Here is a 26,496-nt window from a genome sequence, read left to right as displayed (position 1 = left end):
ATACGTAAGAGCCAATGTTAAAAAAAAATCATGGATACACAAAATGATAACCAAAATCGAGGCATGCTACTGTACTTGAACACAAGTTCCTACATGTACACAAATACATGTACTTATGCCCAGAATCTGGTCAAGACTGGACCATTGAACTATCAACTATCAATGTAAACTTCACTGATGAGGAAACTGGCACAAAGAAGATAGGCCTATGCTTCAACATTAAAAAATATGTGTGAGTAAACTCCGTGGACTTTCTTTTTTATTTGGAACCTTATACAATGACACCCTCCTGCATTAAACAAAGCCACATATTTCCAGCCCATTCCATCCAATTAACTGTGCATACACTGATGCTCCTACAAAATATTCAAACCCTCCTTTGTCTTGAGTGTCTTACTTTAAATGATGCCAATATATAAATTATATTCCCAGCACATGCATTTAACTCAAAACAACTTCCATTAATAGGAAGCCCCATTGGTTTCCATTTCCCTTTGCGATGAGTGTTTCTTATTATCTTGTTTCGGCAAGTTATCTTGCTTTAATTGGCCCTAAACATTGGAGGTCAGTAGACTATGTGCTGGGCACCAGCCAGAAGGCTCGCGACACGCTGACAATGATAGCAGTGACTTAGTGGCTTGGCCCACTTTTACAAGAGGGGAGAGGATATTTTCTTCACAGACATGTAGCAGACACGTGGCAGTAGAGAGTCTGTGTACAAACGTATGGAAGCATCACTTTATGCACAAACACATGGGAGTGTAGATTTAGCCCGCCCCGTTTTACTGCCCGGATGACTCCATTATTTAAACCCCCTCTAAAAATGGCTGCAGGGTAGAAGAAGTCACGGGGTGTGGATTAGGTCATGTATAAGATTTGGTGGAACGAATATATCAAGTGATTTCTGGCCATGTTGTGGACGCCCTACCTGCCACCATCAAGCGGTATCTTTCTGCCATCAAATGCAAGCCTTACCTAAGAGCAAGCAGTCTCTTTGTTGTATCTTAGGACAGAATGATGAATGCGCTCAAAATAGCTAGAAAAGCAGCTGTTACGTGAGGAAAGATCAACTAAAAAAGCTCAATCCGTCGCACACGGCAGCAAAAGAATTTCAGAGGAAAGAACCAACAAATAAACAGGACATTTTCAACAACCAGCAATTATCAAGGCAGTGAAGCTTGATTTGCATTAGAAGAACTGACAGTGCATTAATTTTAATAATGAATCAACGTCAATTAACACGGGGAGATTAACAAGTAAATAAATATATTCCAAATTTATACAATTATAATAAATTTATCGGCCGATATACATACAAAGATATTGCCTGTTGAACATAGGAAAACTATGATAACACAGAAGACCAGATTGCTCTGTTGACCGCTGGGCGAGGACTGCTGCGAGGTGTGATCCACGTCTAAGGAGGGGGACTTGACCGACCGCTGGTCCTGAGGGCGGCGCAGTGTTAGCCCGTATTCGCGGCGTCCCCAATTTCAGCCGTATTCCTGAACGTACCGTATAAATTTGAAACCCGTAATACGATAGTACCAGGTGATTTGGGGGGTCGGAATGAAAACGTAGAATAGAATCTGGTTCTTCGAATTTAACGTTTTCAAATAAATACACCAATGACTGAAATTGGGACGCCGTGAATACGGTCTACAAAACTGTGGCCAATAGAGGGCGCTATTTATTTATAAATGTTTATTGTGCCAAATTACTGCATCAATCAATGACGCTTGTATCTCATCTGGCATAAAAGTCTCTCAAGTAGCTACATGTATAGTCACGGCAACATAAAAAGTGCAGTTATAATCTATTCCTTACAAAACTTCTTTTCAACCTGTCGCCGATCAGTCAGATGCATCATTTATGTAATGATGTATATCATCTTGGACATCGACCATTCCAGGAAAAAAAAAACCAGGATGCTTTTTGCTGAACATCTGTCAAAACTAAATATGAAACACTTACATCTGACTGCCTGCATATTTTACACCCGATCGTAAAGCGCAGAGTAACTGAATTATTTAATAGGCCTTACTTTTGTTCGCCTGTAATTATCTGCTGTACATAGTAGGCCTATCAATTACCTGTCTGTAAGAGAACAAAAGGAAATGGTTTCACATAAAATATTGCCTTCTATCCCCACCTCTGGGTTCTGTTGTGTTTTTTTCCTAATCTTTTCTATTTCGTATCTCTGGGTCGCTTTTTGTCTGTTTCTTTGTTTTTTGCTTTTTTTGAAACCCCAACGTCGCCTGGCCCGGCAGTTGTTTCTAAAGTCGCACAACTTTTTTATGGCTCACCACTGGAAAATGAATGGGACTGATTTGTCACTGGCGGATGCATCTGGGGGTGTGATCACCGAATCTTTGGGGATATTTTATTTCTCTCCTTCCCAACGTGCATAAAAGACCCTTAATTAGTCTTATCATTAGGCAAGATCATAAAGGTGCCACACCGTCATGGTTGGTTCTGAACCCGCTCTGTCACCTTTTTTGTTTTACAGTGGCTCGGTAGTAACTTGATACAAGTAATTTCTCCTTTTTTCACTCTTTTTCAGTGCCACCATTGGAGAGTACTTGGAGTGAAAATAACCCCCCCCCCAAAAAAAATTGTTTCGGGAAACATGTAAGTCAATCCCCTGCATATCCGGCACATTTCTATACTCACAGAACCTTTTTTTCCCCTCACGAATAAATTCTGTTCTACCAAGACCAGACATTTCAAAACCTGTAAAAACTCTAACCTATACAATTATTCTTACAAATGGGTCGTTAGGGAGACATTTTGTGGTAAATTTTTCAACCTTAGAGAGACATCGGTCATTAGGGAGATATTTCAATGTCTCCCTAATGCCTAAGCTACCAGAAAGGGCCAAATTCTACCGTCCAAATTTTGAGAGATGATAGATTAGGGTCTAAATTGAAAACATACAAAGTTTGGTTCAGATCAGATTAGGGAATATCTAATTATGGGACAGTAAAGTTTGTGCACGTTCCTATGGGAATGTCTCCCAAGTGACCCGTTTTCGGTAATTATTATTATTATTAGTTATTTATTCGAGACCCTTTGTAAAGTTTGAGGGCGATCGGATTTTTGAATCGAATCTTTAGGTCAAAATCATGGATAATGCATAAGTATGACTGAGCCTCAATTCAACTTTTCCGCTAACAACGGGGCCTAGCTAAAGTTAGACCAAACCCAGCTTCAGATGCCAAAAAACTGCGGCAGAGACTATTTAGGGTTATATCAATTCTATCTCCTTGAAGTCACTGCAGTGCTACAGGCTACAGGAATTCCTGCTCACCTCAAACATTTAATTGCCTTGAGCCAAATTCCGTGTATAAAGCTCACATGGGCCTTGGAGAGACGTAATAATATTATTGGCCAAATTTGGTTTTGTAATTGGATCAAGATTACCGAACAGACCCCGTGAAAACCTATTTCACAGGGTCTCCATAATTACTAATTTACTAGGTGCGAGAAAAGGCTAGGTACATAAACGTGAGGAATAACACAGGATTGCACAAAAATAGGATGCAGCAAAAACTCCTGCCTTCTTACGCGGTTATTTCCTGAATTGGTCACGCCCTGGTTAGCGCAACTCACGTCAACATCTTTTCTACGAGCTGGCCGGACGAAAGATGTTGTCATAGTGACGGGGCCTGCAGAAATGCCTTGTGATTGAACTGAAGGCCTTTTACAGTGAGAAATGATACCGCTTTTAACATTAACAATGTCATGCACTTACCCCTCGTTACTTTCTAACCATCATCACCAACACCCTGTTGTAAATTTGAATCTAATACTTATGGCTCAGGGGCTACTCTACTGGGGTGGGCTTTCCACCAAACATTTGTCTAGCCACCATGCAAACATGATGGAGCAGTAGTTAAGTTAAAAGCAAAAGATGTTGCGTGTAAAGGGTCTATCTCCACACACAGAATGGCTTTAGAACCGCGTATGAAATGGCTTCGAAAGTTTATGTCTGTTACAAGGGAAAACGTTATGTTTTCGGAACCGTAAGTACGCAAGTTTGAATGGTTTCGAGATACGTGCAGCGGAGCGCTGTTGCTCTGTATTTCGACGGAAAAAAGGAAAAGCACGCTGGTAGCAACTTCAGTTGGCTCCCCAACAGTTCCAATATTAAGCTCCATCCCTCATGTGCAGAGCTGGCACATTTGCAATATTCTGGTGTGAAACCTCGTGTAGCGATTAGTGATTAGAGATAGTGTTTCCATCCGTAAAAGATTCTTATAATTCCCTGAAAAGAAAGGAATAATTGAAAGTCTTTGCGCCTGCAGTTTCTTTAACGATGTTAAAGAGGAGGGGCTAAAAATGGCAACATTGTTCTCAGGGTGAAACTTTGCCCCAACGGCGCTGGTTTGATGTAACTTGTAGCTGCAACGTTTAGTCAATCTTTCATAGAGAGACACTTAGCCCAAAGTATTTTTTTCATTTCTTCATTAACCATGTTATGCAATGTCTAAAACTTGGAGTTAACATTTATTTTATCGAATCCATTAAAACCAGTCAAATCACGATGATTTTCATTGGGCAAAGTTCAGCTATAAACCTTTCCTTTTGGTGTTTATTTTTTGGGGGGGTATCCCCCGGCAGCCCCCTAGGTTTGCCAATGAGTCCACCAGAATTGAGCCAATGGTCCAATATTAAAAGATCACGTACTGTTATTATTTCACATTCTCAATAATTGGACGCTACAGACCATTCTCCTCTTACACTTTCACGGAACCTATTTTGTCAGTAGACAATCATTTTATTGGAGCCAACTTGGCTTCATCTCATCTCGGCCTTTTACAACCATGGAGGAAGGGTACAGAAGGAGGTAAACTCTGAACTGCTCGATGAACGACGCCCCTAGCCTCAGTCTGCAGAAAGCATTTCACAAATACCTAATTATTACCTAAAGCTTAGCCGGACAATTTGGCCAGTAATATCCTAGCGACACTTGTGGTGTTTTGCTTGCAGTTAACTACAACTTGTCGCTGTGACCAGGAAACCGAAGAAGAAAAATCCCTAGGAACTCTTCTTTTGCAATCATAAAAATTTGTTAATTTGATCAGTGTCGTATCCAGTGGAGGGGGGGGGGAACTACTAGGTATATTTCTTTATCATGTAAATAGACTATTCTCCACATTTTCATGTTGAATGAGCCCCAAAGTGTGTTTGCTTTTGAATCCCCTCCCACACCAACAGCTGGATACCGTACGCCACTGAATTTGACACACGGCTCCATTATCTACGTAATGTTTGTAATTTTATGTGCTGTCCCTCCAAAACATCAGTTTTCAAAGACTTGGCTCCAATATGGCTAAGACTCGCCAACAACATGTTTACCACCACTCGAAAGCTAAGTACACAATTTGACAAAATGCGCCATTTCATCACAAGGAGTGGTTGTGAAATCCAATAAAATACACTTTCGTGTAAAGCCGTCGTAAAAAAATTATTCAAATAAAACACAAAATCTTTTATTTCCAAAATATCTCCAGAAAAAAACGTCTGAGAAGGGCAACAACTGCTCATGAACATTTAGGGCACACGGCATAACACAAGCAACTGCGCGAGCAAGCATGCTGCTTTGAGATCATAGAAATACGAACAAAGATATATATTCCATTTCCTATAGGCCTACTTCAGTACACAAAGTTTAAAGGATGCAGATTACCAGCAAAGAATTGCAGCGATGATCAAGGGTTCAAAGGGGCCTCATTTTTGTTAATGGCTGGTCAGTTCAAACTCCTTCTGTGTCCTTCCACCACGTTCCAACTTTGTAAACCCTTTCCTCCGCAATGCTGCACTCTTGGAGAGTTCGTGCCCTTTAGATGTGATCAATTAAACGGCTTGTCATTTACTGGCTGTATATGGTTGAATTGGTGTCTCCTTATTAAGGGAGCTTTCACACATTATAAAATGTACATGAAATGGCGCATTTGCCACATGTTCAATGATGGGATGGCCCCTCACTCGCATAATTTCATGGGTTCTTTGAAGCTAATAATGACACGTGATGATAAATTGCCATAATGAAATTTTGCTGCGCAGTTGAATTTCGTCCAGCACCCACTCCAAACTATAACTACCCGAGATCCTGACACCTGGCCTTAGTGCGGATCCAGACACGATCGGGCTTGGACGCATTAGGAATGACTTCAGAGACTTCAGTGTACCCTCAATCAGTAGACATCTCAGAGTGAACAGAAGAACCGTGACGACTTCTACCTGGCTATTTCAAAGTCTCAGTCTACACCATTGCCATCAAACACAACACCCATTCGGTCAAGATGGTTCAGCGTTTTGCTTGGGTTCCCCTAGCAGCAGTCGTCTTGAGTAAGTCAAAGTTGTTTTTTGTTTCTTTTCTCTTGCTTTTGAAATTTTTTATGGGCACAGCTTTCAGTCAGGGCTTGAGCAAAAACAAATAAAAAAAGATATGAATGAGTTTTACCACTGCAGTCGTAAATGTAAAGATATCTCTGATAAATATCACATTGACCTGCTTCCTTGTTCGGAGACTGAAATGTGATTTTCAAATTGTAACGTAAATTGAGAGGAGAGTGAAAAATGAGACACTTTTGTATATGAAACGAAATTTTTAAAAATGTTTTGTTTGTAGGTGGACATAATTCATCCATGAAAGTTTACCTTTCTTGACAACTTTTACTGCATTGCTTCACATGTTGGAACCTGCAACTTCCAAAAATGAGCTTCATGCCTTGTGGTAGACTGTGCCCTTACAGTTGTAATCGAGATATTTCCTGTATATCGACAAATTCGCTCGTACTAATTTGTGAATGATGGCAGTTTCATTATTGTAAGATACATTTGGAGTCATTGAAAAAATGAAACCTGGTTGATTTCCTTATAATGAATGCAATCACAGTTATTTTTTCTTTATTTGGTTTGATATTAAAACAAAACTTTCTCCACAAATTTATTAACCACTGCTACGCATTTAGGCTGTGAATCCCGCCAATCATATCTGTCTAGATACTTGAAGTATGGACAGCATTGCATCGCCAGAGATTTGGTGTTTTTTAACGTGGGATTAAGAAAGCTTGTGTCTCTTTTGCATGAATGTGTTCAACAAATTATGGTATCATTGGCCCTGGGAAGAGGGAGCGGCCTCTTTGGGCGAGTCCATTGGAGCTAGTTAACGTGTAATCTTTTTTTCGTCCACATGCAACGACTACTTATCATATCCTACCCCTGTACATGCTGAAAAACCTGGTTTAGTCGCTTTACAGCCAGGGCCTTCCCTAGCCAGAAAAAAATAAAAAAATCCAGCCGGCCTCAAGCCAATTCCCATAGGACTGTGTGCTAAGTGTGCTCTTGTGTACAATCTAATGGATTGTTTACAAAGCGGTGCCTCGGGCAGACAGTGGAATGTTTCTTATCAGTGACAGCTGTCTGGAACTTGTCAGAGGCCTCTGAAGTGTTATTTTGGTTGGGGGCGGGTGTTGTTGTGGTGGTGTGGCTTGGCTGGCGCGTGGCGAGGCCCCCCCCCCCTCAAATCGGGATAGCCTAGGAAAACGGCCCCCTCGGTACTGTGATACACTTTTGGTGGTTTGTAAGAGCTGTAGAGGCTAGGGGACAACTACTGAGGCACTGATGTACCTTCAGGACGGACTCAGGGCTCTGCAACTCTGAGAAATGATATGGACTCACCTGGCGAGTCCGCTCCCGAGACAGTGTGAGAAAAAATTCATACAGCGTCGCAGGGTAAATTTAAGAAAGATGTGAGTAACTTTTTATGAAGACAGCTGACATTTAAAATAATGAACAAACTTCACATAATTTAAAAAGGTGTACGTACGTAAGCCTTACTTTCGATTTGGCTGCAAACCATTGATCAGAATGAGCTTATTCTGGAAAAGAAATGCAAGCAGGGGAACAATTGTATCATGTTTAAAGTTTGCATTTATGCCCTTCACTGTAAAACCTAAGCGTTTAACTTCAAACCACAATTAAACGCATACCTGTAACACTTTGACACATTTACAAATAAACACATTCGACATGCTTACAAGCCGAACACACCATTTTATTTAATCAACGCAAGGTAAGTTTGTGATCAAATATATGGGTATGTTAGGTTTTAAAACACTTGTTCATAAGACACCCGTTCATGTGTGTTTATTACCTAAACACCTACACGTGTACGCGCTGTAAAACTTCTGTTTTTATACGTTTATAAAGGGTGCAGCTTGTGTTTACTGCAAATCATTGGGTAACAATGACACGTGTGCAAGTCATACATAGTGACGTGGAGAGTGGCAAGCCAACTGCTATAATGGTTGAAATACTGTTGACAGACCTTATTTTTCTGAAAATTATTACCCATCCGGGATCCTGTAATATCAATGCACATTTTATGCACAAACGTTTGTAAGAAACGATTAATGCTACTCTAAAACAGTCCGATTTCTCTACATTTGCAACTAACAGCCAGCAGACGTGCGGGGGACGCGGAAAGAGACCGAAGTGCGCATGCAGGTGCGTGTACAGTACACACAGCGTATGTACCTAGGTCGTGCGTCTTAAACGCTCGATGGTACAACTGGACGGATTGCTAAACACGGTGTTTATTTTTGGTGAGATAAGCAATTGATTATCCACTCTGCATCTATATTATTACACGTTATATCAGCTTAAATGAACCACTTACAGAGTGAGATTGGAATTTCATCTGCACTAAAGAATGTTGGCGGCAAATAACGGAATTCACGTTGTAAGCCGCTATAAACAGGCGTTTAATGTCCTGATGCTAAGCACTTTATATATTACACACGTTCATGTGAAAGCGCACCGCGTGTTCAAATGTTTAATGTGTTTAGTTTATAAAAATGTTGAACATTCTTGGGTTTTACAGTGTATAATTACTTGTTCTGCTGGTTTCACCTTTACTGACAATGCTCAGCAGCCACTGTATTCAGAAAGAAAATTTTAACAGATTTAAAGTAACTTCATAAGTGTTGATTTCCAGTGAAAATGTGTTTAATTTTCCACGATCCAATGATCGAAGACATCGGTTACAGGTTGTGTCAGTTACTTTATCTTCAAAATTAGTTTCTGCCATTTCTTGTCTTCAACGTTCACTTTCACTTAAAGGGGGATTTTAGAATATGTGTCTGTTGAACTGTCGGCTAGTATATGGGTAAGGAGCTGTCGGATTTTTTTTTTCTGTCAAAATGTTGCAAATGTTGTAGGAATGGCTTGCCAGACCAGGAAATTTAAAAAGTTGGGGGCAGGGACGAACTGTAGGAATGACTGACCCAACTAGGAAATTTGAAAAGTAGGGGCAGGGAGGAATTGTAGGAATGACATGCCCGGCCATGGTAATTTGAAAAGTGGGGCAGGGAGGAACTGTAGGAATGATTTGCCCGACCATGGAAATTTGAAAAGTAGGGGCAGGGAGGAATTGTAGGAATGACTTGCCCGACCACGGAAATGTGAAACGTGGGGCAGGGAGGAATTGTAGGAATGACTTGCCCGACCACGGAAATGTAAAACGTGGGGCAGGGAGGAATTGTAGGCATGACTTGCCCGACCATGGAAATGTAAAACGTGGGGCAGGGAGGAATTGTAGGCATGACTTGCCCGACCATGGAAATGTAAAACGTGGGGCAGGGAGGAATTGTAGGCATGACTTGCCCGACCATGGAAATGTAAAACGTGGGGCAGGGAGGAATTGTAGGCATGACTTGCCCGACCACGGAAATGTAAAACGTGGGGCAGGGAGGAATTGTAGGAATGACTTGCCCGACCATGGAAATGTAAAAAGTGGGGCAGGGAGGAATTGTAGGAATGACTTGCCCGACCATGGAAATGTAAAACGTAGGGGCAGGGAGGAATTGTAGGAATGACTTGCCCGGCCACAGAAATGTAAAAAGTGAGGCAGGGAGGAATTGTAGGAATGACTTGCCCGACCATGGAAATGTAAAACGTAGGGGCAGGGAGGAATTGTAGGAATGACTTGCCCGGCCACAGAAATGTAAAAAGTGAGGCAGGGAGGAATTGTAGCAATGACTTGCCCGACCATGGAAATGTAAAACGTGGGGCAGGGAGGAATTGTAGGAATGACTTGCCCGACCATGGAAATTTGAAAAGTGGGGCAGGGAGGAATTGTAGGAATGACTTGCCCGGCCACAGAAATGTAAAAAGTGGGGCAGGGAGGAACTGTAGGAATGATTTGCCCGGCCACGGAAATGTAAAAAGTGGGGCAGGGAGGAATTGTAGGAATGACTTGCCCGGCCATGGAAATGTAAAAAGTGGGGCAGGGAGGAATTGTAGGAATGACTTGCCCGACCATGGAAATGTAAAACGTGGGGCAGGGAGGAATTGTAGGAATGACTTGCCCGACCACGGAAATGTAAAAAGTGGGGCAGAGAGGAATTGTAGGAATGACTTGCCCGACCATGGAAATGTAAAACGTAGGGGCAGGGAGGAATTGTAGGAATGACTTGCCCGGCCACAGAAATGTAAAAAGTGGGGCAGGGGTGGAATTGTAGGAATGACTTGCCCGACCATGGAAATTTGAAAAGTGGGGCAGGGAGGAACTGTAGGAATGACTTGCCCGACCATGGAAATTGAAAAGTGGGGGCAGGGAGGAATTGTAGGAATGACTTGCCCAACCAGGAAATTTGAAAAGTGGGGCAGGGAGGAATTGAGGAATCAGAACAATGGAAGGTACCCCACAAGGCCAGTTTTGATCCTTGTGAGGTACTAAAGTGTTACCCCACAAGAATTTCATGAAACAGATATTTTAAATTCACTCAAAAAGGAGGAATTTTCTAGTGTCATTCACCTGTGAATTGAAGTGTTTTATATATGGTCGAAATTTAAACCCAGGAAACTGAATTTGGTTGAAATGGCAAAGATTTGAAAGTCACAAAATTCTTTACAATCCGCTGTAATGATTTTTCCGAGATGAAAAAAATGGAGGGATGATTCAATAGGTGGGGAGGACATATCCCCATCCCGCAGTATTTACGCCCACGCAGACTGAAATCAAGAATGGAGCCTTTGTGATTTTATTATTTTAGAGATTGTGCAACAAACTTTGTTAAGTGTCACTATATATGAAGTGATGCTGAATATACAAGGCTTTAAAACGGAATTAACTAAATTAATTAAGCTGCAATCGCTGAAGGTCAGCGATGACAGCTTGACAAACTGAATAATTTGTCGATATCCGTCAATACTTTGCTGAAATATGATTATTGTTTTGGGTATGCATCGGTATATTTGCAGCTCTTTTGACATTAACGATCAAGGAACATGCCACCGATGTCTTTTGAGCACAGGCAACCATGATTTAGTACCAGTAGCGTGTTAAATGATACGCCGGCGATTCATTTGACCAAAATGAGTACCCGACAGAGTAGGGTTGAATGCTATCGGGAAGAGACACCGTGAAATTGCTTACCGTTTCACTGTGTCTTTTTGAAGTTGAGTATGGCTCAAAATATCCTGAAACGTTTTCGGTGCTATGAATAACAGTGATTTGCAGCTTGATTTGGGTTTTTGCCCTAAATGTGAGATGCAATAATTTCACATTTGATTACATTGTCATACAAAACAGCTACAAACTGCTTGCAGACAACAATGACTTGCGATATACAAACTAAAAATACTTAACTGAAGTGTGTGACTGCGGCTTTGCTATCCAAGCAGAATCATTTTAAAAGGAAAATTATCCTAATCAATTCGAGATTATCTACACAGTGATGGGTTCAAAGTGTAACACCAGTTTCTACATTTTGCAGACATGAGGCAAATCCTTAAAATAAAAGCCAAATTCTGAAACTCCGAAGCAAACATTTCTATGGACTTATCCATATGGAGTTTCTGAAAGGAAAATAAAATTACAGCCTTTAATGCCATTTAAACTTTCAGTTGTGCCACTGAAGTTTTTCTCAAACAAAAGGCACAAGATATTATCTTGTGTAGTCTGTGTCATGTAATCTTTACGGAACCAGTCTATCTGGAGTTGTATCCTAAAAACTCTTACAATAAAGATCCAAAACGTGCATGTATGTCAGTACCAGACTATTGAAGCCCGTTTCTATGCACATTTGCACTCACTATAATAACATGGAAATTTAGTAGCTGAGAAACAACAATGGCATCTGTGAGTACAAGCAACGTGAGATTTCTGTTTGAATATTTATGAGGTGCAGTAAAACAAATGGGCCTACAGCATGGTTTATTTTTTTGGGAAAATAGTGGGAATTACTCGTTCCTCCGCTTCGCGTCGGGAGGTAGTCAAACTGACCTACACCTCGGGACCAGTAATTCCCACTACTTCCCATCAAACCATGCTGTATTTGTATAATATTGCCCTGGAAGGGTTGCATTGGAAGATTTGTTGGGCACAAATTCACAGTTAGCCATAATTATTATGGTCCCTTTTCTCTCTTCCGAATTTGTAATTATTGTAAGTAGAAATGTTCAAAAATGAAATTATTAAATTGACAGTTCAGAAAGCCAGAATAATTCTTCGGCCACTAAAAAAACAGTATTCCGAGATAGGATCATGCAGCCCTCGCAGGGTTGGATATAATTAATTTGAATGGTGACCATCTTGAGATCATGTCAATTCAGGACTACTGGCAGATCTGTTGCCGTCTAACAACAGACTTTCCTTTCAGAGTAGCAGGGTCTATCTTGGGTAAAAGTGAAACAGCTCCCTCAAGATCGATCTTTGCGGCAAATGCGTGTATTTTTTTAACTTGATGCGACACAGTCTAATGAAGAAAATGTACGCCTTTCCATATTAAACAGCACTCAACGTCAAAGTACGTGAAAGTGCATTTAGATACTCATTTAATATAAACCTTCTTGCCTGGGAAGGCTGATTACATGTTTATTTTATCCTGACATTAGTGTCACTTTAGTCTTTCATTAAAAAATGCTGGCCTTTAAAAGTCCATTTTTTAGCCCTATAAGATGGTACAGTAAAGAATTCAGGCACTGACAAGAAAATGCCTTTGTTTATGTCCGCCGGAGCGTTTCATTGTCAGATCAATTTCCTATCAGCAATTTAAAGACATAGTGATGCGCAAAACTTATTTGTATTTACAATACTTCTTTGTGATAGCGATGGATGGTTTCTGGTCGCAGTGACACGCAAAACCTTAAAATATTTTAACAATTGCGCACTCATCCCAGTCTGTATGACCTGAAAATGACTTAACGTTTGAAACGAACTCAGATCCACTTTACCCATATTGTGTTTATATGTACATCACCCTCCATTAGCTGCGATCTTCAAAGCTTTTAATCAATGAACAATTCCAAGCCACACCTCTTTGTACAGTGGAATGCCAATATAACGAACACAGCTATACCGGATGTTTGAGAATACAGAACATCCCCATTGACTCCCGGAATTCAAGTGCCATTACAAATTTGATTCAAGTAAAAAGAAAAACATTTGTAGAACTGATGATAATAACTCATACTTCAGGAAAATTGCACTCAAGATGCAACAACAGCCAACAGTTGGCAAGAACCGTCCTGAGGGAAAGAAATTCTTGAAAGCTTCATTAGTCTCCAAGGAATAATTGAAAATCGAAAATAAATTAGGTGTTAAAACCCTTTGTTGTATAATTTTCAAATTAATACTTTTCTAAACTGCTTGCTATTAGCCTTTTAAATATTTCAAAATACAAAACATATTTGGATTATTCATGGCATTCTTCAAAAATTCGAATGGATTTCATAAGATTTGGATACAAAGCGATTGAAATATTTTTACGAATTGAATTAGGCGAGTTGTTTTTTATTCGTAACCACATCGAAACAATTTGGTTACGGTTGTTTTTTTTTTAAGAAGGAAAACTTGGGAATCAGGCTATCCATTTAATTTAGTTTGATATTTTCAAAATCACTTCATATGTTACCCCCCCAAAAAACTGTTCTCAGTCTCCACTGTGAAGTATTGATCAAAAGTGAGCATCTCTAAAAAAGATCTTCACAAAGGTGAAACGAAATCCAAAATAAGCAACACGCTCAGCATTACACCTTTAAAAATCTTACAGAAATCTGATGGAGATCAAAAAGGCCTTGGATATTAAATACAGTACAACGAGAATATTGAAACATTTGAAAAAGTACCAAGGTGTTCCAGTAAGAATTAACATTTCTTTACGAAACATTTCAAGTGCAGCGTAATGTACATGGAGAAAAAGTTCCTACAACAATTGTGCCAATTGTGCTACTAGCAACTACATCTGATTGGATAAGAACTTCCTCAATAACCCCTGCTCCAAATCTAAGGCCAATAATCAGAAGGAAGCGTAGTTCTGTGTGAAAATCCTCCATACGGAAATGTATCCGTTTGGGGGTTGCTACTTGGATGTGCAGCTTCCTTTCTGTCCTAAACCGTTTGCCTTTGTAGATGAGAAAGATCGAGGAAGGTAACTTGGAAGTGCGAAATATTTGACATGAACTTAAGCGTTGGGTGATTTTGATTACCGTCAAATACGAGGACATCGTCTCTGTATCTCATGTAGCTCACGACTGAAGGATTGCGAGGGAGAATGATTTCTTTCTCACATTTGAACAGGGACTGCATATTTCGCACATTTCAGGGCTGTGCTCATTTCCCATTGCCAAATTTCTGTCTGAGAAACCTGCCACTGAATTCGAATATGTTTCGATGCATGACAAGGTCTAACAGACAGCGTGCGTGTGCTCTTGTTGGTTTGGGGAAGGCGTACAGTCTGCTTTTGGCTTCTTCAAGACAGTGCACCACAAACTGATTTAATTGCTGTATCGTGCTCGGCAAAAGGTCGTAAGCGCGCTTACGACCTTTTGCCCGGAAGCATGATCACAGTAGAAAAAAATGTTCCCGGTAAAAAGGCATAAGAAACACACTCTATTTAGTAAAAACGGGAAAAACTTACTAAAAAATAAAAGCCAGGCTGTGCAAAAAGCAACCTTTGCACAAATTATCAAACGACTCGGGAAATTGTTTCGTAACTATTTGCGAAGAATTCTTTATATTTCATTAAAATAAACAATTGCATAGACGTCCTTTTGCTGGGAATTTTTTACGACCTTCTTCCGGGCACCCGATGTGTTCTGAGCAGTCAATGCATGATTCTAGATTCAAGTTGAAAGTAGCTTGGGGATTCCAGTTTGAAGGCAGTTGGAGTCGGGGTGAGTGAGAGGGTCTAATTCTCCCTGAGAATGGCGAAGGATATTTGACCTTATTGGTTATTTGGGGGTTGGAATAAAGTTCAAGACTCGAAGCAATCAGTTCAATGTTAGAGAGCTGACTGTTGGAAAGGTTACCAAAACATGGCAAACATTTGCCTGCAGCTCAACGGAGATCACCTTCGCCCGATTTCTATTCTTCTTGCTAATTTTATGGGATGAAAAGATCTTTCCTTGGCTGCTTTATTTTTCTGATTTTTTTTACTTTAATTGAGTCACCTCGCCATGCTCAAGCAGATTCTATACTATTCTTGATCAGTGTATGCTGATTTAAGTCTGAATGAGAGCGTGGATGGAGGTAGATATGTTTTGGATGTCATGGCAGTACCGGGGTTTATGTGCGTATAAGGAATTCGGGGAGGTTACTGGGCATGTGCCATTGACAGGTCAAGCCACTGCCAAACATGACCAACACTTGACAAACTAAGGAATGGGGGGGGATGTTTAGGATTCTAAAGCCATCGTTGCGTTTTTATCATGATACGTGTATTTGACAATATGAGTAAGGAGAAGCCCGTGCTCCTTGGGTTTTGTCTCTGAGAAACAGGGTCATTATACTCTCGTTATTTAAATATCTTAAGGACTGAGAGGTGACTGGTTATAGGTTATCGAAATGATAAATGGATTTAAAAAAAAAAGACTTAGTTCAAATAGGAGGAAGTACGTTTCTTTTTATTTTTTCAAGATGTTAAAGAAAGACAATTCTATCCTCTTCGTAGGTTTTAAGTGTATGGCCCGTGCGGGGGTGGTGAACTTTTGAGAGCCAAGATATAAATTCTTGTTCCAACCTTATTCCGGAGAATTACCTTCTATGATAATCATGTGTACGACCCAAGGCCAAAAGCAAAATAATAGCAATGACCAGAAGACAACCATCATGGAACCACAAGTGTTGCCTATTGCCTTACATTTGTACATGTGATGAGGAAAATTTGGTGCAAGGGCGATGGGAGGAACTAATAAGTAATTTTCGCCTCACCAGTTTTGGGTGAAGGCATCTACCCCAGATGTTCCAAATAAAAGGTTCTAGAATCTGCCCCCCCTAAAAAATCAAAATTACCTTGGCGTTATAAGCAAGCAAAGCAATCAAACGTATAGGAACCCCACTTTTGGGTCAGAATTTGAAATGTGTGTCAGAATTTGGATCAGTCATCAGCATTGACAAGTCTGCTCACGATGTCTGTTTGTTTCTTCTCAGTCCTAGGAATCCAGTCAAGCTTCTCGTTTGGCATGTTTTTTTTTATGCAGCATCGAAAAATGTCTGCAGCAATCATGTGAAAAGTGAGACACAGTCAGCTAGCTTGCCTTGCTATTGTCTATAATCTTTTTGTTTTCTCTCATGGATAATCTCTTCTACTTCTCGAATTGATTCGATGGCTCGGTCTGCGTCCACCGTCTTGATAAGGGCTACCTTGACGGTATCGAGGATAAGTTCCAGCTGTCCGCAGAATTGGTATTAGCCCCCCCTGGATATTGCCTGGTTTAATGAGATCTTTAGCTTCAAGTTTGAGTTCTTTGAGTTCAGAATTATCCTTTGTTTCCAAAATTGTCAGAGTGCTGAATTTGTGGTCAAAGTAATCTTTGAATTAGAAAAAAAAATATGCGGATCGAAATGTTCTTTTTGCTCTCAGATTCAGTATCTCTGCGTATTGCACGAGCGCGGCGTAGGACTCATTGATGTGTGTTAGGCCTGAACTGATGGGCGTCGTTTAGGACGCCACTTATAATTATTGTCATGTGACGCATCATTTGAGTCAGCTGGAAAAAAGTGGTTTGAATGGGGAGTAAAGTGGTAGTGAATGACGCCAAAGGAGGCCCTCTGTTAGCCAAACGTTTCAAATTATGTTTGGTCACGGCTTCAAAAAATAAGCATCAACATTCGATTGAAATAAATTTTTCATGCCTCCTCCCCATACATGACTCCTGTTTTAGGGAAGAGGATCTGCCATTTTATGAAGGAAAGTGTATTGGATCACAGAAATTGATGTTACGGAGGCTACCTGTCCAGATGGGTTGTCTCTTACGGTGTTGAAGGAATGTGCCCGTCAGATAGTCTCTCCTGTATGTCACATTTTTAATTTGTATGTTAGAACGCAAGAATTGCTCTCAAATTGGCCCAAGGCCAATGTTGTGCCTCTTTTTATTTGTTAAAGGTTGGTCCACAGTCACTCAGGAAATTAGTCGCATTTTGGACAGAGCTGGGCAGGTGAATATGATTTATTCGAATTTTTCCGAAAGCTTTCGATAGCGTGCCACTTATTCACAAACTGAAATCCTTCGGGTTTCATTCAGAGCTACTTGGCTGGTTGAGATCCTATTTACAACAGAGTAGTTGTGGATGGATGCAGTTCTGAGTGGCTACCAGTTACCTCTTGTGTTCCACAGGGCCCTGTGTTGGGGCTTTTGCTTTTGATTTTATGTGTTGATGCAAGCCTACCTCTGCCCACCACTCCACATTGGCATTACTTTTAGCATTACTTTTATAAAAGATTTCAGTTCGGTTTTGGCCACACTTTTTCAAAAAGAAAAAAAAAAGATCTGCTCCTTTTCATCTTGTCTGCCCCCTCATGCCCCTCGCCTTCCCTGTCCCTCTTGTCTTTATTTAGCTAGTTTAGTTTCTTCTGTCTTCTGGTGGTAGGATGGCGCTGTAGAGGTGCTGGACACCAGTTTTATCTTGCAACATACTGGCTTGATCACTTCGGTCAGGATGGTTTTTCTCTGTCTCTTATTTTGCTGTTTTGTATTTTTGTTATTTTAAGGATGTTATATAACACTTATTAAATATGTTGTATATTTTGTACTGTTTTTATATGTTGTCCACCAGTGGAAAGCGTAATAAAATAACATTAAAAATAAAGCTGTCACCGTTACTGACGCTCTGCCTCAACGAAACCGTGAAAAAATTCAGTCTCCAAGACAAGTGCATCATAGACTCTGCTCAAGGCTCAAACGCAAAACAAATCCCATGTGAGGACAAATGATTTGTAATTATCAAAAGTAAGAACATCCTATATTACTGAGTCTTCCACCTCGGCAAATATTTCTACAAATGTGTGTTTCAAGAACTTATTTGAAACAAAACTTTAAATCTGTCAATTCAATGTAGTAGTTTTTAGAGAATGAAATTGACCTGACCGAGCTTAACCATCCCTAAAATGAGATTTATGAACATTCTCATCATCTCCAAACATTACAAATTCTTGGGGGGGTGTTAAAATTGCTGAGTTTATACTTTAACGTTTTTGGCCTTTCCGGGGGGTATGCTATATTTTGGGGCTTTTTAAGTGCTTTGGGAAGGAAGAATTACCAGCATGGGCGTAATTCCCGGAGGACAGCGGTGTACCGGTACATCCCCCACTTTTTGAGGTAGGGGTGGGCTATTGAATCAGCCCCCAGACACTTTTTGTGGTTAGCAAAAATATCAAATCGTATTGTGAAGAATTTGTCAGACTTTCAACGACTGAAAAGCATTCAATTTCACTCACAAAGGGAAAAGAATTTAAAACACCCATAGATATGCCATTCTGAATACATAGTACATATGTATATCATAATCATGATCATCGACCTCCATACAGAGTCATATGGCCCCAACCCCTCCCCCTTTCAATTCTCATGGCCGAAAAAGTCACCTCCCATCCTTTTTCATCCGACGGAACCAAATGGTGGAGTGGAAAACAATTTGCTCACAAGATGCACACTATGTCAGCACAACCTCTCATGGACACCCCTTTCGTTCTTTCTTTCATTTTTTTTAAAGCCATCGCTGGGCTTAATGAAGTTTCGGCTAAGCATTGCTACTTCGGTCAGGAGCCGGACCCAGCTCACAACGGGAGACTTCGCTGGTTGATTCCAGGAACACGCGAGGATCACTGCTCGTGCACCAGCATCCGAATTGGAGGTGTGAACCCCATGCCCCAAAATCGACCCTACAACCCGAACTTCACGGACAACCCGCTGTTTACCAAGGACGTGAAGAAAATACACGACTACTTTGGATGCCCTGGTAAGCATAATGTATTTTCTCAATTATCATGCCTTTTGTCATACCGCTATTTGAAGACCGTCACGGCAGTGGAACCTACTTTCTTTTACAAAATGCTGGTTGCGTTCAAGTAGTTTGCTTGTGTGCAGAATTAACACTAGTAAAAAAACTAAAGTAAAAAGAACTAACAAGAGTCTCGTTTCTCCTCGTCGTTTTGCTTAATAAGTTATACAGTGGGCGCCCAGACCGTTATTATTCTAATCATTAATTTGTTACTGAAATACAAATATCATTCTATTCGTTAAGAATGGCCATGTACTTATTCATGTAGGCTTCTGCCTTCAGTTTTGAAATGAAAGTGAATACAATTCTTCGACACCAAAAGGTTTAAGGGTTTGGGTGATTTGTAATAAATGTATCTGACTTTAATAAATATGAGGAAAAGGAAAAATCATGTTGAGTTCTTAAAGCACACAGTAAACCATACACACTTCAGTTAGAACAACTCATTGTCACAGTTGAGCACTGATCATGTTTAACTCCGGTGATTTGAGTGTAGGGGACTACAATCCGACTACCCACCGCTACTTAAAAGTAGGGCTTGCACACCAAATACTCCAAGGTATAAGAAGGTTGGTATCATAGGATTGTAACATGGACGTTCGGCAGACTTGTAAGGATGACATGAAAAGCGCCCCCACTTGCCACACAACAGAGAGTCCCTGCCACGATGCACAAGCTAAAACTAGTCCAGCTTACAAGTGCGCCGAACGTAGTCCATGCTACGATCCTAAAATACCAACCTGCTTATAGCATGGCGTACGTATTTGGTGTGCAAGCCCTACTTATAAGTAGCGGTGGGTTGTCGGATTGGGTGGTAAAGTTCAGTCATATCTTCACCACAAGACTGAGTTCAAGTCATGTTGATTCTTAAAACATAGTTGACATAATTATTCACTTCAGTTACAGCTCCATGCCACAGTTAATCGGCAGTCATGTTACATGTATTAACTCATTTTGGGATGTTAGAACTTGAGATTATCACGACATTTTATCAGAAAAGAAACACTGTAAAATAGTTTCAACTATGGCAAGGTTCAAGTCACAAAGACGTGTTAAATGTAGTTTAAGACATGTACGTGGCAAGGATGAGCACAAAGTAAGTTGATTCTTTGAAAGGCTTAGTAAAATACATTTCAGTTGCAACTAGATGCCACGGTTTAGCATGCATGCATACATGAAAATTATATCAGTAAGAGCGTGGAACAGTAAATCACCAGTCTGTGTCTGGTCTAATTTTAAGGGAAAATGTGTTTAAGTGCACAAAAAGCAGTTATTTTTTCATACAAAGACTAGCATTTGTTTTGGCAAAAGGAAATATCTTGAAGATGTATTGTTATGTCATGATAATAGAAACTGCACTGAATTGAGTACGTGAGGATATACTTTCAAATTACAGATTTGCATCCTGGCAGAGCAATGTGTCTTTGATATGGTTGGTTTTGAGTTGTAAAAGTTCTTTCCGGGAAGTGTTCCGAATTGTTCGGTTTATATAAACCTTTCTGCTAAATGCTCATTGAAGCTTCCAAGAAGTAATGTTTACCACGTAGAAGCCAGGGTTTTTATGTAAGAGCAATAACGATACCACATCATTTTTAATATGAGATACATTGTTCTGCCAAAGGAAGTCACTGGATGTACTTCGAAATTAACAGAGTAACTCGGACGAAAACTAACTTTGTACAATTTTCTAACCATGCTCAATGGAAGAGTGCCCTCAAATTACCCAGGTTTCTCCTATTTCACAACTGCATGGAACAAGTTTTGTACTAAAAAACTCTAAAATGATTGTTATGAGCGTAGGTTACCAAGTAATTAAAATGAACACAGCGATTAATTAATTAGCCGCATTTGCATTAGTAAAGATGAAATCGTGAAATCAAAAATCCACGTTTTTCTGTACATTCTGCTCTTCTTTTCAAAAGGACCTGTGGTTAAGTGCAGTCAGTTGTGAATGTAACAACGATGTGTGATTCTTCGTGAAAACGAAAGTCTCAGTTGAACTCCATATCGAATAGTTTTTGTATCGCTATGTCTTTTTACCACGATGCACCATTGACGACCTTAGTGTGACCATTTAATGGAATTTACATTTGGGTTCCAAACCCCGTTTGTCCATTACACTGTAGTGAGTTTGACATTCAACTGATCCGCCAAATCACACAACATTCTCTCTCATTTGGAAAGGACGAATGAAGTGTAACAAGGTACTCTATCTTTTCCAAGTTACTTGAAATAAAAGCAATCATATAGACGGCACGAAATGTACAACCGGCCAAGCAAATCGTTGCGTCATTCATCGTCGTGTGATTAGTCGCTCGCCATACCATAATAACGACATGCATGGCGTGCGATAATGCATTTTCACTGCAAACAAAATGTCATGACTTATTGGCCATGAGCGGAAACAACCCCTTATCAATTGAACAGCGCCAGTTTAGTGGGCAGCCTCGAGCGCCATCTTGCAGGCATGCACGACTGCGAGACGTAGTTTTCGTAATCGCTCATGAACCAGCAAAATGCAGTTTCCATAGAAGGAGCTTACGTTGCTGCATGGGAAAATTTGTGTCGTCTGTTGGTCTCGTTTGGACAGAAATAAACTGCTTAACGTCTTTCGTTCCTCCCTGTAGGTCCTGCTGACTGCCAGGAGTGGTTAGATGCAGGGTACAATACCAGCGACGTGTACACCATCTACCCAACGCAGTATCAAAATGGCTTGCAGGTCTACTGTGATATGAAGAAGGATGAATCACGTTGGATGGGCCTCCAGGGAGGTTGGATTGTAAGTATCTCTTTCTATAACTTATTCTTTTGTTTATATCTTTTAATCTTTTAACTTCATCAGTACCAAAGAAAATGAAAAATTACCATTGAATTGCTAGAACTTTTTGAGTAGGCCTACTCCGTAATGTGACGAGAGATTAAAAATCAAAACGAAACTTGTTGGCAGTCCCCGTTTATTTGAACTTGCAAATGTTACCACTTCTCTAAACTGAGCAGTTTCGTCATGATGTTAGTGAGGACTCCAGGTAAAGATACCTCAGACACATGAAAATGACTTGAAACCAGTTTGTAAAATTCGAGCTTGGGTATTTACAATTACACATTATGGACACTATTTAGAAGTTAGGAGAATAATGGGTACTTAAATTCGAAATGATAATCGTCCTATAACTTACTACGTGTACATTAGACTAGATTTTCGAGAAGACTACTTAATTATGGAAAGTTGGTAACTTCATTACGTTAATCAAACTCAGTAAGTCCATGATAAATGAGATAAAACTTTATTAGTCAAGCCGAATCGGCGCTAAAGAGGTCTGTTCTATTTACCATACGCGTTCTGCTGCGAGATAATGCATAATAAATCAAACGCAAAATGTAATGAACAAGTATGACTATGAAAACAAGATTAATTAAAAGTCCTCCGAGTGAAAATTAATTATAGCCCATGTACGTATACATACAAATTTTCACAATAATTATGGACAATTTTCAACACCATCAAAAACTAGCTCCACTTACTAATAAGAATTTTTATGGACGTCGAACAGACCTCAATATTTCCCTTTGAGTAGTAGGGCCTGTGCAGCTAAATGCCAATATATTTATTTAAGTGGCACCAAAACACAGGAGGAAAAGAAATGAAGGCCTACCCGGAAGGTCTGACATCGTTCTTACTTGGGGTCCTTTTATTTTTTCTTTATATATTTTTTACTTGTTATAAACATTATGATATTATTTAATTCTTCAATTTATTATGGTTTGTTAAATACCTCCGTTCAGATCAATGTAAATAGGTTTGTCTTTCTTGCAAATGACCCATAGGAGTCATAATGCCCTTCTCAAGCTTCAACTGATGTGCCAAATATAACCCGTCGGAGCAATCTGTATGCTCACCGAACGACCTTTAGAATATTTACTTAGAGTCTTTGAATATGAGTTTCACACCAGCGCCAACATTATACCCTTGCGTACATTGTCTAGTTTTAACACGTTGATGTTCTTATTCGATATGGGCATTTCTCCTACCCGCAATATATAAGGCTCCAAAGCCAATTAGCCTTTTAGAGGTATGGCGGACACAATAGGAGGGCGCTATTAGGTTTCGGTAAAATCTTTTGTGCATGCTCCAAATTTACCACTTCAAACAGCGCCCCCCTTATTGTGTTCGCCATACTTCTACAAGGCTAATACGAACAAATTCCTCCATAATGTTCTTGGTACAGTGATTTTTCCGTGATCTCCAAAGCACTAGTAATCTTATGCAATATCAAGACAGAGGTAATCGTTTGTCTGCATGGGGTTTACCCTTCTTAATGCCATCTATGTCCTTTTGTACTAAAAATGCCCTACCCGGTGCTGGCATGTCATATAAGCAATGGATATAATTTGAAACATACACAAACGTTTGAATTGTACCAGCTGCGTAATTTGCTCAATTTAGGTAGGTTACAAAAACGTCATTTCTTTCGGCGGGACTGGTAACCCCCCCCTAAAAAAACTCTTCGGTTTCTGGTGAGCACGTGCGTCGCTGTAGTCATGCGCGTCGACAAACTAAAAAAAAAAGTAATTTGATTTTGTATTAAACGGTGTCAACAAGCTGCCAAACCTGACTTGATTGACTGGAATCCTGCTACTTCGTAATTTTAACGTGTTTTAGAAGGCCTACGGTTGAGTAATGTGTACGGTAAAGGAGTCCCTTTAGGCACCCATACATTTAGTCAGGCACTCTTTTTAGATGACGTCATTTCTGTGCTAAACATTTACATTTGGGAACCAGACAAGCTAGGTGGTCTTATGTCCTGTGTACCTCTTCAAGCTGAAAACGCTTTCAATCAGTAAATAGTGAGGGGCAGTCTATTCCAGTGTTGGCAGTGGCGGTAGGCATTACAAGCACACGTGTCATTTTTAGGGAAAAAGGAGGGGAAAAAGTCGCGTCCCCACACCACATTTGGAGTCAACCCCTGACTAGAAACTTGAACCTTTTTGGCCTGGTATTTTGAAAGTATTTTTAAAGCATTCAAGTATTTTGAAAGTATTCACCACGAAATGTCACCAATGTGGTTTGTGCACTTTGATAAGTCTTTGTGTTTGCATCAGTCATTTATTTGGATATTAATTTCAAAAGGCCGGGAACTAAGTCTGAGGCCGTATTTCCACTGCAGGTGGCACAGGCTTATGTATCCTCGCTTATGTACCATGTTTTGAAAAGTGCAACCTTTTGGCGAGAAAGATTGTCTGCTAAGATATTAACGCAACCAGGCACGTGAACAAATTTGAACTGAATGTTTACGCACCAGTAGGCCTATAATTACCTTCTCGTCCTTAGATGTCTTGGAATTACATGTAATGGTATTTAGTAAGGTCTCGTTATCTTTATTGGGTAAAACCCGTTTAGTTACCCAATAATATCCCCAGTCGTGTACTGCTGCGACATTTGGGTGATGTTTTGGTTGCACCAGGAGTCAGGCCAACTAACATTAAACCATGGTTTGCTAATATATATATATATAGATCCAAACCCAAAGAACCTGCTGCATCTGTTAATAAGTGTAACGTGAAATGACAACCACTGGTCCGAAAGAAAAAACGAATTTCCATTAAATTGTAAAAACTACAGCCACATCTGCAGGTCTACCTTCGCTTGCAAAGTCAAATATATGAAAAAGTTGGGGTTCTTAATACCAATAATTAATTCACGTTCTTAAGAATATACGACCAGGCATTACAACCTTAAATGCAAAGTCGCGAAATCTGATGATTGATTGCAACTCTCGGAAAATACGCTTCTTCTTCATTAAAGCGTCAGCCATGTTCTGTGTTGCCTCAGCTATTCTATCAGCCAGCATTCCAAATGTATATATTTAAATACCAGCCAACGTAAGGCACGTTGTGGGCCCTTCTGTCTTTTTTGGGTGCAAGAGGGATGGATACCTAGGGCATTACATATTGATTGAAAACCATACAGGTCTTGTCTGCGTTTTTGTTTAGATTCGGAGATTTGCAAAAAGTCATAGTGAATGTACCATACCCCGAGCGCCGCGAACCCTCTTTAGCTATCCATTCAACTGCAGTGCTAAATGTTTCAAATATGGCATGACTAGATCTGCAGCTCATGGCAAAAGTTTTATTGTAATAAAATTGATCCAATGTGAAACCTAACAATTGGTGATCATCAGGGTGCAAGGGTATGATCTTAAATTCCGATTTGATGTCGACTTCAGACAAAAAGCAGCCGGATCCAATTCTTTTTATGACACAAGTAGCGTCATCCGTGGATGCATAATCAACTGTTGTATTACTACATGTATCTGGTATACCTTTGTTCACAGAGCCATTTGTTGGGTAAGATGAAAGCTGGTTGATACAACATGAGCCTGGTTGCTTCTTTGGAATGAGTCCGATTGGACTTACACGAAAATCCAGCAATTCGTCCCCTAGCCAATTCTAAATTCCAAACCACTTCGTAAAACTCAAAACCTTTTTTCAAGTTATTGGACCATGTTGGACGTTTCAATACATTAGTTGGACAGAATGATGTTCTCTTAAGATATTTTCAGGGTTCTTCTGGTTTTGTACAGAGGTGTAAACGGGCCAGGACCAAAATCAAAATTTCTAGCGGTATCTCTCTGCGGCGTGTAACATCTGGCATCGAGATAGATGTATTATGCGATGGATAACTTTAAGAAGTTAGCTGATTTGTCCTGCATCCAGGATGTTTCTTCGGTGTAGGATTTCGTTGTCATTCTAATGGTTAAGTAGGTGAGACCTTCCCCGACTTCTTTTTCAGTTTTAGTAAATTGATTGCGAATAACTGGCAGTGGCTGGATGCAATTGTTAGTTAACTAGGCGTCCACGTTTGTCTGGCGAAATGGTTCCATTTCCGAAGAACTGGTTAACTACAAACGGATTTCTACCTTTCCCTTTGGTAATTATTCCTGGAGTTTTTCTATCAAGTTTTGAATACTGGATAGAATTGGTGCCGACGGAAAAGAGAGGCAGGGTTTTCACCATGGAGCGAGTAGGGGATAGTATTAAGTGTGTGTGTGTGTGTGTGGGGGGGGAATTTCTGTTCAATCTGTTTACCGACGTTCATGCAGCAGTAGCAATTTTCTTCTGTTCCTTTCTGCGGTTGTGAATTTTACAGTGAGATTCAGGTGCGTGCATCCCTATTTGTGGCTTGTATATACCATGGGCCAGAG

The 26,496-nt window shown here is 40.2% G+C and overlaps 1 protein-coding gene across 1 annotated transcript in view; it reads left to right on the top strand.

The window, feature by feature from the left end:
* The first annotated feature begins 6,106 nt into the window (after nucleotides 1-6,106).
* The window catches only part of LOC147798849 (ficolin-1-like), an 81,596-nt gene continuing 61,206 nt past the window's right edge, over nucleotides 6,107-26,496 (top strand). The window contains exons 1-3 of the mRNA XM_087137539.1: nucleotides 6,107-6,354; nucleotides 19,007-19,252; nucleotides 21,922-22,073. Of these exons, the coding sequence (XP_086993665.1) occupies nucleotides 6,309-6,354; nucleotides 19,007-19,252; nucleotides 21,922-22,073 (444 nt within the window). The 5' untranslated portion in view covers nucleotides 6,107-6,308. The remainder of the gene's footprint in view (nucleotides 6,355-19,006; nucleotides 19,253-21,921; nucleotides 22,074-26,496) is intronic.

The sequence above is a fragment of the Acanthaster planci genome, linkage group LG06, assembly GCF_054643075.1.
Source record: "Acanthaster planci isolate LZ-2023a linkage group LG06, COTS_SCS, whole genome shotgun sequence".
Lineage (NCBI taxonomy): Eukaryota > Metazoa > Echinodermata > Asteroidea > Valvatida > Acanthasteridae > Acanthaster > Acanthaster planci.
The sequence above is the reverse complement of the archived record's forward strand: the minus strand, read 5'-3'. Positions and strand labels throughout refer to the sequence as shown.